The sequence below is a fragment of the Hypomesus transpacificus genome, chromosome 6 (genome assembly GCF_021917145.1).
Source record: "Hypomesus transpacificus isolate Combined female chromosome 6, fHypTra1, whole genome shotgun sequence".
Lineage (NCBI taxonomy): Eukaryota > Metazoa > Chordata > Actinopteri > Osmeriformes > Osmeridae > Hypomesus > Hypomesus transpacificus.
The window spans coordinates 3,617,780-3,630,190 of record NC_061065.1 but is presented as its reverse complement, the minus strand read 5'-3'; the positions used below and the strand labels follow the sequence as shown (position 1 = coordinate 3,630,190).

General features: G+C 43.8%; 1 protein-coding gene across 1 annotated transcript in view; it reads left to right on the top strand.

Annotated features, from left to right (window-relative positions):
• The window catches only part of lrfn2b (leucine rich repeat and fibronectin type III domain containing 2b), a 50,009-nt gene extending 40,010 nt beyond the window's left edge, over nt 1-9,999 (top strand). The window contains exons 5-6 of the mRNA XM_047021287.1: nt 2,710-4,103; nt 7,431-9,999. Coding sequence (XP_046877243.1) covers nt 2,731-4,103; nt 7,431-8,391 — 2,334 coding nt within the window. The 5' untranslated portion in view covers nt 2,710-2,730 and the 3' untranslated portion in view covers nt 8,392-9,999. The remainder of the gene's footprint in view (nt 1-2,709; nt 4,104-7,430) is intronic.
• Nucleotides 10,000-12,411: the final 2,412 nt, after the last annotated feature.

Here is a 12,411-nt window from a genome sequence, read left to right as displayed (position 1 = left end):
CCATGGAACCAAAGGGAGGGCTTTTTTGATTGGGAAGCTGAATTATTGTGCTTGTGTTGAACACTGTTGGTTACATGACACTGTACACTGACGGGATGTATTTAGCCCAGCAACCACAGCAGCAATCACACCTTGAAGGTGAGCCCACTTAAAAAAGAGCTCTCAAAAATAAGAGGAAAACACAAACTAATTCAGACCTCAAAAGCTTGTGCCTCTTCAATTGAGCTACACTTGACCTCCAGCACTCGCGAATTGTCCGTGGGAAAATACTGAGAGTGAATTGCTCATTTTACAGTAAAGATCAAAGTTTTAATTCTAGCAGGCTTACCCTGTCGTCCTTGAGCCCTTAAAGAAGATACCCCATTTTCTCCTTTCAGACCATTTCAAAATAAAAGAATAGAAACAACAGAATTCTTACGTTTGAAAGCCTATCTTTACGAACGGTGGATTATTTTCTGCAACCTCGAACTCCGATTAACGTATTGTTCAGTTCTTTGTTACCCGGAGCTAAGAGATACAAGAGCGGTATGTCTCCTTCCCAAGGAACCAAACACACAGCCTCGATAAAGCCGCATGTGCAGATATATGTGTGCGTTTGCTCCCGTTTTGCTTGAACATGTGTTTGTGGAAGTGTTTGTGCGTTGGAGCGCCAGCGTGCGTTTGTGTGTGCCTTGTCAGGTGCTATGATGAGTGTGTACATCAAGGCCCTGGGCTGATTACTGGTGTGCTGCAAATGAAAGACCCAGCAGCCGGCGGCCATGCTCGGCTTGTCAGGGGATCTCTGTGCTTTTCCTAACTCACTGACCCCAAATCAATTCTTCCTCCACACGATTCGTCCTTGGCTCTGACCGAGTGATTTAAGCGTTCCCTGCGGTCCGGAACATTGGCCCATGTTCTCCTGTGATGGAAGGATCCTATTTATATTTCCATAGCGCTGTGACGACTGTGTTATCTCCCTCCATGTCAATGAAGAGCTTCCTCTAAGGTCCAGCCAGTTACGCTTATCCATCTCTTCAGCTTTCATATTGCCCTATTCACCAAGGCAACGATTGGTACCTCCATCTTCTGTCGCACAAAAGCCCCAGAGATGCTTTGTATTGCAGAGGGTATTCTGTCCAAGTCGATATAAATACAAATGGAGTCGATGCAAAAAATGCTCTTTCTTTATGGGCTTTGCCACTTTATATGGAAATCCCTGCAAGATGCATGTGTACGTATTTTGTGTGAGTTTTTGATTAGTGTTTTGTATGTCTGTGTATGTGTGTGTGTATATATTCAATGTGTGTGTATATATGCAGTATGTACTAGTTATATAAAAATGCAGTAGATAGCATTAAGTTTATTTTGCCTCCTGCCAAGTAGGCCTATTTGTTTATTAAGTAGGGTCCGTCTTACACTGTTGGAAATATACTTTGTGTGTGTGCGCTTGAGTGTTTTGTCCACTGTGTGTTTGTGTGTGGGTGTGCTTGTGTGTGGGAGGGAAAGAGAGAGAGACAGAAAGAGAGACTAACGTTACTGTAAAAGGACAGAGGGGAAGATTAATGATGTGTGCCACAATGCTGGTGGAGACATGAGGGAGTGGAGGAGAGGACAGTTTGTGTTCCATGTGGCTTCATACCTAGTTGGGTGAAATGGGTGGTCACACACGAGGGCCACAGCTTGTCCCCTTTCATTTACCTTCTGAGGGATGCTCGTTTACTCTTGGCCGTATGCTTTGTTCCTCCTAGACCTCTATCTGCTCTGTAGTCTGCAAGGTGTCTTAAAGGGCCTGAGTTATGACACTAATCACAGAACTACATTAAGATTACAGTATAATCTCCTGCTGAGTGGCCTCTCTACCCCTGAAAGGTGACCCATGTCACATGACTTTCTAGATAGGAAGAACTATGGTGTCTCTACAGGGACATTAATTACAAAATACATTACAGAGCAAAGTCTTAACAAGATGAAGAAGTCTCATTTAAGGATCATTTAAAAGAGGATGCTATTGTGTACTAAGGAATGATATTAAATCCAGGTGCTTGTTGATATTCCACCAAGGGCTGTTATTATCCTCTCAAATTATTGTGTATTAGTGTGGTAAGCTTTTATGAGCGACTTAATCAGAAATTAGATTTCAATGCACAAGCACACAGGCGCGGAATACTTCAACTATACAGACTAAGGTACAAACAGAGTTCTAATCCATGTGGATTTAGTGAAAGCTGTTGGGGTGGATCAAAGTGTAGATCCATATACATCAAGATGACCAGAAGAGGTACAGGTACACTTGCAGTTTTTGAGTTTCCTGTTGTTTAATCGTAACTTGTTTAACTACATGCTCTTATGGTTCTTCCCTTTGGCACTTATTTGGTTTCCACAATGTATGCTTCATGTTTTGGCCGCTAGCAATGTTTGGGGCTATCTCGTTATGAACAGTGACCTATGCACTTTTGTAAAGCTTTCTCTTGGATAAAAGCGTCTGCTAAATGCATAAATGTAATGTAAATGTAGGAGACTATTATCAAAAACTGGGCAAGATCCTTTGCAGCAGTATGCTTAGAATGTGCCTCACAAATAGTTGTTGGATTTGGTTTAAAATATACACTATAAAGAATTAAGCCTGTTTTTCTCTTCTTTCTCTACGCTCTCTTCTTTCTCACTCTTACTCTATATCTCTCACTTTCTCTCTCTTTCTCACTCTATTTCTCCCTGTCCACCCCTCCACAGGTTCCTTTGTGTGACTCTACCATGGACCACATCCTCTGTTGCCTGCTGGTCCTGGGAACCGCAGTGATGAGGGCCCATGCATGTCCCAAGTACTGTGTCTGCCAGAACTTGTCAGAGTCTCTTGGGACCCTGTGTCCCTCCAAAGGCCTTTTGTTCGTGCCTCCAGATATCGACCGTGGCACCGTGGAGCTCCGCCTGGGGGGGAACTACATCATCCGAATCACCCAGCAGGACTTTGCCAACATGACGGACCTGGTGGATTTGACCTTGTCCCGAAACACCATCAGCTACATCCAACCCTTCTCCTTTGGAGACCTAGAGACACTGCGCTCGCTCCACCTGGACAACAACAGGCTAATGGAGCTGGGCCCAGATGACCTGCGGGGTCTGGTCAACCTGCAGCACCTCATCCTCAACAACAACCAGCTGGGCCGTGTCTCTGACCGGACATTGGAGGATCTGGCCCCTTCCTTGGAGGACCTAGATCTGTCCTACAACAATCTGAGGTCCCTGCCCTGGGAATCGGTGCGCCAGATGGTCAACCTGCACCAGCTCAGTCTGGACCACAACCTGCTGGACTTCATCCCAGAGGGGACCTTCACTGACCTGGAAAGGCTGGCTCGCCTGGATCTCACCTCCAACCGTCTCCAGAAGTTACCCCCGGACCCCATTTTTGCCCGGGCCCAGGACTCAGTTCTCATGACCACTCCGTATGCCCCCCAGCTATCCCTCAGCCTGGGGGGGAACCCCCTGCACTGCAACTGTGAGGTGCTGTGGCTGCGGAGACTGGAACGAGATGACGACTTGGAGACCTGCGCTTCCCCTCCCAGCCTGAAGGGGCGCTACTTCTGGTATGTGAGGGAGGAGGAATTTGTGTGTGAGCCACCTCTCATCACCCAGCACACCCACAGGATGCTGGTTCTGGAGGGCCAGACAGCCAGCCTGAGGTGCGAGGCCATTGGAGATCCCATCCCCACCATCCACTGGATCTCCCCAGACGACCAGTTGCTTGGCAACTCTTCCCGTACGGAGGTGTATAAAAACGGAACCCTGAGCATCCTGATTACCACATCCAAGGACTACGGCACCTTCACCTGCATTGCCGCCAATGTCGCTGGGGAATCAACTGCTTCAGTGGAGGTGTCAATCATCCAGCTTCCCCACCTCAGCAATGGGACCGGCCAGCCCTCGCAGCCAAAGTCTCGCCTTTCGGACATCACCGGAACCACCAGGGTCAGCAAGCCTGCCAAGAGCCAGCCGGAGAGAGTCGTGTCCGTGTCTGAGGTGACGGCTGTGTCGGCCCTGGTCAGGTGGTCAGTAAGCAAATCCGCCCCCAAAGTCAAGATGTACCAGCTCCAGTACAACTGCTCCGATGACGAAGTCCTCATCTACAGGTAAATCTAGAGAATAAGCTTCACGATGAAGAAAGAACCAAAGCTAAATATGTGATTTCTAGAGGAAGGTAATACATGCTGAACGTCAGAGTGGCTCCTGAGGATTTGTTTGGTCTCCCCAGGCTTTCACTATGATGGATAGATTGCACCCAGATAGATACATAGATACGGTAGATAGATGCTGTTTACGGAACACAAAACACAGCAACAATAACTCCAGCATCACAATCAAACGTCAGTGTTTCAGACACTCTCCTCTGATCGCAAAATGATAGCGTGTTGATCATCAGGGATCCATCCATCTTCCAACACTTCTGTTGTCCGCCGAGTTGTTCAACAGCAAAACAACTCTCTATTATCCCTCTCCAATGCCTTTTCATCATCCAACGTGTCATTCACTAAGCACTGTGTTACACTGTTCTCGATTATGCTTAGTGGCACATAACCAGGGGAATTCCTAAGCTGGAAGGGCGGGTATTCTGTCAGTCCACCAGCTTTTGATAGAACTCTGACTGTATTATACAGTATTGTAGGAAGCTCATAAAGAACAGGGCATTTGTCAGATCAGCAGAGCTCAGGCAAAGGAGAACCCCAGTTGCATGATACAATTAAAAGCAGTAGAAAACTTGTAAAATGGCTCATTATTTTAGCCTCAGTCTCTGAGGATAACATTATACTGTAATGAGTGTGTTGTTTATAATGTATGTTCCTCAAATTTTTTTTATTGAATAATTGCTACTAATATCATCCTCATAGTTACACAGTGACAATGGCAAGAACAGCCTTATATAGTTTATCACTCGCCAAAAGGAAAGCAGCCTGCTGCCGATTTTGTACAAAGCTCTGCCTGTCATCCACCTGTCATCTCCTGGCCCTGCAAAGCTGGATATTGACTGTTTATTAACTAAGGTTGTGTGCTATTTGGAAGAGTATACAGACCACAAAAAGGCTAAGTGCATTATCTGTATCCATCAGACTGCTATAGGAGCCTATGGGGCTGGGGTGGGGGGGTGAGGGTCGAGTGCTTTCCTTGGTTACAGTAATGGAAGTTACATGTCAGAGTCAGTCCTTCAGTTATATTTCACTTGAATTGCAATAAGGTCTCAGAGCAATCCTTTACCATGTAATGGTTCAAGTCGCGTGTCATGTGATTGAATTCCCATGCATCTCTGTACTGGGGATGTGTTTCAGAAGTGATAGTAAGCTCCTGGGTCTACTATTACTGGCTGCAATCAGAGTGGAGCAGAGTAGCATATTCAAGGCTCTTAGAGTAAGCAGCAGCTTAGCATGCTCTGTTCATGAGAACATTAGATGTTCTACATGTCTATGCTACCTTCAGTATGCTATGCTATCTGCAGTATGGACATTGCTCTTTCAATTCTCATGGTTTGGTATAGAATGAAAGAGCTGCTATTGTATATTAAGATGAGCTGTATTTAAATGAATAATTATATTAAATTAAATATTTGATGTAATCAGTTCATTTGAACAGCTAACAAGATTATAGTCAGCATGGTTCAACACCATCAAGGATAACACATAAAGGAAGCTCCCAAGCTAAATATGGACCTTGGTTATCACAATGTTCTGTTTTAATGCATTCATCTATTATAGTTAATATAAGGTGATGTTTTATTGCAGTCAGGACACACTCAAGGGTGTGGACACAGACACAGATGAGCGTCACAGCCCATTTAATCCCCCAGTTACGCTGCAGCAGCTCCCAAGAAATGCCCTAGCAAGAAGCAGCGTGAGAGTGCATTAGGGATTTTGCTTATATAAGCATAATCAAATTTCCCAGCACCCTGATATTTAGGCGGGATCAATGGAGCAGGAGACCATTTGGCATGACCTTGTCTGTGTTTGTCCAGAGAAGGGCTGCCTTAAGAAATCAATGAGAAAGAATGAGTTATGATCTAGAAACCAGAGTCCTCCACAGCTGGGGGAAAATGAGCCATTACTTATTTTAATGATTGTCTAGAGAGGAAAAATACAGCCCAAAGTAATGATTTGTTTATTTGTTGTTGTCAGGATGTTTTTTTCAGACAAGGAAATTGTTGCTGACAAAGCTTTCAAACTTTAAGAGGAGCAGGCTTGGAGCTACTTCCTTTTCTTTCTTCTCACCCCTTTTTCTCTTTTGCACTCTCTCCCTCTCTCTCTCTTTCTCTCTCTCTGATTAATCTTATGGCCTCATGCCGTCACTGGAAAGTAGGCAAAGTGCTCTCCAAATTGCCTTTCATCGCCTGAGGGGAAGAAAAAAGTATCTGCTCATGATGAGCCCCACCAGACATTTTGCTGGTGTCCCGTTTTATTTGAGTTGGACTGAATGAACCAAGATATGCAGAGGACCTGAAATCAATCAGAGACAGACACTGGCAGTGGCCAGCAGAGTGGTCACCAAGCTCTGGGATTTTTCTCCCAAAGACAGGCAAACATTATGACTATGTACGTAATAGATTACTTTGACCAAATGAGCACGTTGTTCTTCAGTCAGAAAGCATATTCTACTCTAGTGTTAGTGTGCAGTTTGAGATATGCATATCCAAACACAATTTGCAAAATACAAATACAAAATCCATCCCAGTTTCTGCATGGCTTGTTTGTTGATATTATTCTACTGAAGTACATGGCCAGAGGAGGTCTCTGTGCTCGATGTTGGGGAGTAATAGCCAGGTTGTTATCAGCTCAGAACCTGGAATCTGGACATGACCCATCATGTCTGCCATTAGATCTGCTCTCAGCGGGACACAGCGTCCCAGTAAACGACCCATGAGATGACCCGATCCTTCTCTGCTTTATCGCCAAATGGGTATCGCCTGACAGACCAGAATATTGAAAATGGACACTTAACCGTTACCTGAAGCAACAGGGAATCTGAGGCTTTTCAATTTTCCGTCTCCTTTCCCATCTTTCCTGGATTTTCAGGTTATTTATTTATCTCTGGTCTGTGGCTTCCGTATCAAATTGACCGTCTGTTCACTGCTGCAGGACAGATGGCTTAAAGAGATAAACCCAATTACGTCTGGCTGTCTGTTCAAGCACCAACCACAGAGTGACTTAGCACTGGATAGGAACTCCGATGGAATAAAAATGGAAATCCTCCTTCTTTTTAATTAAACATTGCAACATGAACCACGCTCACATAGGCAAAGGCAGTTTGTTTTGCTCCACCATGTTGGTTAAAGTCATATAATGTTATATATTTCAAATGTCTCTTTCTATTTGATTGTATAGCAGTCACACTGACACTGCCATTAAAGTGTCATAACGTTTTTAATTGAGAAATACTCAAATGTCTAAACTCCTCTCCCTCTTTTCTCTCTGAAGGATGATCCCGGCTTCCAGCAAAGCCTTTCTGGTAACAAACCTAGTCTCAGGGACCCGCTACGACCTGTGTGTTCTGGCTGCCTGGGATGACACGGCCACCACGCTGACTGCCACCAACGTGGTTGGCTGCACCGAGTTCTTCACCCAGGATGACTACCCCCAGTGCCAGTCCCTGCCCAGCCAGCTCCTGGGGGGAACCATGATCCTGGTGGTGGGGGGTATCATTGTAGCCACCCTGCTGGTCTTCATTGTCATCTTGATGGTTCGTTACAAGGCGGGGGACAGCGAGCCACCTCCAAGCAAGCTAACCAGTGTCAGCGACACACACTCCCAGACTAACGGGGGCCGGCTGGGGCAGAACGGAGTACCCCTGCCCTTGCCCAAACCCAAGGCCAAAGTGACACTACAGGACGAGGTGGTGGAGTTCAAGTGCGGCTCCCTCCAGAGCAGCCTCACCTCCTCCTCCTCGTCAGGCTCGCTAGCCGGGGACTCTTACAGCCCCAACACCACCCTGGCTAACATGTGGAGGTCAGCAGCCCCCTCCAACCCCAGGGCCAACCTGGACCACCTTCTGGGGGCCTTCACCTCTTTAGAGCTGCGGGGAACTCAGGGCAAGGACCTAGGGGCCTCCGGCAGCCCAGCCCTGGAGGCCAATCGGCCCCCCACAGACAAGGAGCCCCTGCTGGGCCGGACAATGGACTCCCGGCTGAGCCGGCTCCTAATGCTGCCCCTGGACTCCAGGCCGAAGAGGAGCCAGTCTTTTGATATGGGGGATGCGACGAGTTCCTCAACTGCTACCACGGCGCCAGTAAGTAGCTACCCACGCAGGATCAGCAGCATCTGGACTAAGAGGAGCCTGTCTGTCAATGGCATGCTGCTGCAGTGTGATGAGGAGGGAGACAGCGAAAGTAGCAAAGGGACCGTGGACAGTTCTGAGTGGGTCATGGAGAGTACTGTCTAGGAAACAAATGCTTTTGGCATCTCGTCAAATACTCCGCGGAAGACTGGCAGCAAGCCTTGTTCTCATAGACCCACTGGTGAAAGGAGAACTCCCTCCAGGTCCTGCATGAAAATCATTCATGTTAATCCTATTGACCCTCCATTGTTGTGGCAAAAAAAAAACTAAACAGTTGAAGCTCTATCACAGCCAGGTCAGTTTCTGGACCAACGACCGTGTGGATGGGACAGTCCTCTGAAGTGACACTGGTCTGTGTGTATTGATGAGTACTGTAAAGGTCATACTGAAGGAAGAAATATACAGACAGGAATAAACCTTGAGGTCAGTGAGTTGTACCAAGGACTGACTTATTCTGAGACATTTTTAAGACATTGTTAAAGAAGAGCTGTTGTTTCCAAATCACACGAACATCATGCATTTCACCATGTTTGGTGCAATAAACTCATTAAAGACTGCTATTTAAAGTGAAGCTTGAAAATGTATTGAATTTAAAGTTTTTTTTTTTTCTTTTTGCTGGTCAAACTCATGTTTCCCAGACCAGAACCACTCAAGAAGACAGTCCTACTAAGTTTTGCTTTAAAAAGTCTGGATCTATCCTTATCTCTGATATCCACGTAACTTTTTAATCCATGTTGACTGATGAAATATATAGCTATTTAGTGATGTTATGATTCATAAAGTTGTAAGGAAAAAGATTGATTGGAAACACTGTATGTGAATATATTTACTTTATATACAGAGTATATATTTGCGGGTTTAGTAATTGCATATCTGGTCAATATCATGTTTTTTGAAATCACACAACATCAGGTCAATGTTAGTCTAAACCAGGAAGTTTGTGTGTTTGGAGAGGGTCATTGGCAGGTTGCTCCATTGTGGTTGGAGGGTTGTTTGTGAGGGTACATGGTTATGAGTCGGGGACATTAAAGGGCAATTGCCATAGTTTCCCTCCATCTCCTTTAAATCAATGTAGAGCCCACATAAGATGGTGATCAATTCATCTCTGTCAGAGAGTAACATGAAGCCAAATCGCTGCTTGCCATTTTATAGAAACGGGAACTACACTACAAAACAGAACTTTTGGTTTAGGCAGTTCATCCCGTTTATTTTTTACAAATACTTTGATGATGATTTGATTCCCATGTTTCTTTTAAAACATGGGCTATAGGTTGTTGTTCTTTCCTGGGTTACTATGATCTGTTGCAATTGACTCATTTCTTGTCATCAATAAAGCTATAGAGGATGTGTCAAGTATTATCTACAATTTGTCCTATAGATAGCGAAATTTCAACACCACTTGGATGATAATGTACAGTGCAAAAGGTTTACGTTCAACTATGTCAAAGTTATTGGCTTTTCTGTATCGTGTACAGAATGCATGTTTACCCAGGACTGATCCATGAGACAATTAAGAAATAAAGAACCATGTACACTATCTCTCTTTAAGTATACAAACATATATATATATACATATATACAAATATATGTATATATATACATATGTATACGTACATATGTAATTTCACATATTGTGTTGTTTGGAAGACTATCTTTGTGACATTTTAAACTGACTGCGCTTGTATATCGTCTCTGTATATTGGCTTTTTTTGTACAATTGTATTCCAGTGAGAATATATTGTATGTCATGGGGGAAGCAGTACACTAGTGTCTTTATGTTCTGTGTGAGCAGGAGATAAAGAGGTGCTTCACTCTGGTTATACGGTGTCACAATGTACATTTCCTACCCAGAGTTGTATAGGATGTTTCTGTGGTCAAATCAAATGTTTTTGCTACAAAACTATAAAAATGAAGATATTCCAAAACAGCTATATTGTGTCTGACTGTTATATGGTAAACATCTACAATCTGTATTTGGTATAATGTGAATGTTTTAAGGTTAAATTTGATCAATCAGATGGAGTCCGTTCTAAGTAGCTTTGGACATTTGTTGGTATTTTTCTCAGCTAGTCCAGCTTCATATGTCCCTTCACAGCAAGATTTTTGTCTCAGGAAGCCTCACCGCATTAACCTCTCCTGAACCCCACATGGGCAGTGTATTTTAACCGGGGATACTTTTGTGCTTTAGAACCTTGAGTGACACTAAAGCTTTTAATTGTTTTGTTTTAAACACAACCTGGTCTTTCCAGGAAGTGAGAGAGTCATCAGAGGAAGGACATTAGTCCTGGTTAGTTCAGGCTTCACCTGAAGAGCTCAGAGGGATAAAGGTCAAATAAGCCTGTGACAGTGAGAATATACTGTTTGTAGTACGCTTTGTAGTATACTTTGTAGCACCATGAGACTCTATACTACAAAGTGTACTAGAAACAGTATATTCTCACTTTCACAGGCTTATTTGACCTGTATCCCTCTGAGCTCTTCAGGTTGAGAGGCAAATCATATATTTTGTATATGTTTATATCTAAAATCTTACAATGCACTCCAGTATCATACACATAATCTGAAAAGGTCTCCACTGAGGGCAAATATGTATGATCTGTTTCATTAGCTTTGCAAACATATCTCATCCATAGACAAAGAGACAATACACACACAGCTAAAGAACACAGAAACACAGCAGTACAGAGGACACATGCAACTCCCCTTACTGTAAATTGTTATTCACAGACACTAGCCATCTAGTTACAGGAAAAGTGGTGTAAATTGTGAGCAACAGATATCAGAATGTGCCAACCTCACTATACTTTTACAGCCTACAATTGGGAGACTCTATCCTATAGCACGTCCACCCATAAACACTGCAGGACCAGCTCCTCTAAACTATTCTCTCAGGTACACTACCTCCAGTTTCACACTGGCCTTGAACTACCTGCAAGCAGCAACACATGGCACAGCATCAATTAGTTACACAGAATCAAACAACAGCTTCGCATAAAAATAAGGACTCCACGTTGATGCATGGATTTCTTAATGTTGTTTCCAATCAGGGTTGATGTGCACGTGTTTTAGCCATCGCCTGGCATTTCATTCACTTTCCTGTAGCCCCCCCAAAAAAAGTGAGAATGGAACATAGCAATTGCATGGTGTAATCACGGCACCAACTGAATAGAACTTGATATATGTAGGAGTGTGTTGCTGACCGCCAGCTAAAGGAAAATTTAATCGAAAGCTTACCACCAAGACACAAAAGGATTCCTAAATGGGTTTGACTGTGTAGATTAATAAGTTATCTAACACTGTAAATTGTATTGATCCAGGGCCACAGCCAAAGGTGTATGTTGACTGCAGATGTTTGACTCAAGAATGGTTCTCCATTCCAAACCTGACGTCAGTAAGATCTTTCTGGGGTTCTTTTGATGTTCCCAGGTGTGTTGCTCTTGCAGGAATTTTGGGCAACAGCCTGGGGAGGATGATGGCCACATGATCCAATGACTAAAACATGTTATGTGTTTGACAAAGACTGTATGTATGTGTGGGTGGGGGTGAGAAAGTATACTAGGTCTAAAACTAAAGAATTTGACACAGTAAATTTAAAGCAGTTTGATAGCGTCCCTTAAAAAATGCAGTTGACGTTCAGAAGCCGGGTAACGGAACAAGCACAATGATACCCCAATACACTCACACCAACAACTCATCTGTGTTTCACCGGGCATTAGAGTCCTTCCAATTAGCCATAGTATGCATACGAATGACGACAGGTAAAATGGCATGACTGAATCTAATTTATCTAATAATAGGTATTTGAAGGTAGATGGTGTACGGGCTTTGAATCATGCACTATAAAGAGTTTCAAAGCACATTTGTACATATTTCTGTATTGGATTTTGCAAACAAATCAGAACTAATTTACGGTACACTAACGCCCCCCTGTGGTCATGAACAACGACTGACATCTCACTTTACTGATAAATATTATTGGGGTAACTTTGTTTTATTTACTGTACACGAATGGAAAGATAATATCCCCCTAATGATGTAGTCCCCGCTAGTTGTAGTGCAAAGTATTGACATGCAACATGACCTAATATGTAATCACTATTTTAACTTCAGCTATTGTAACATTCG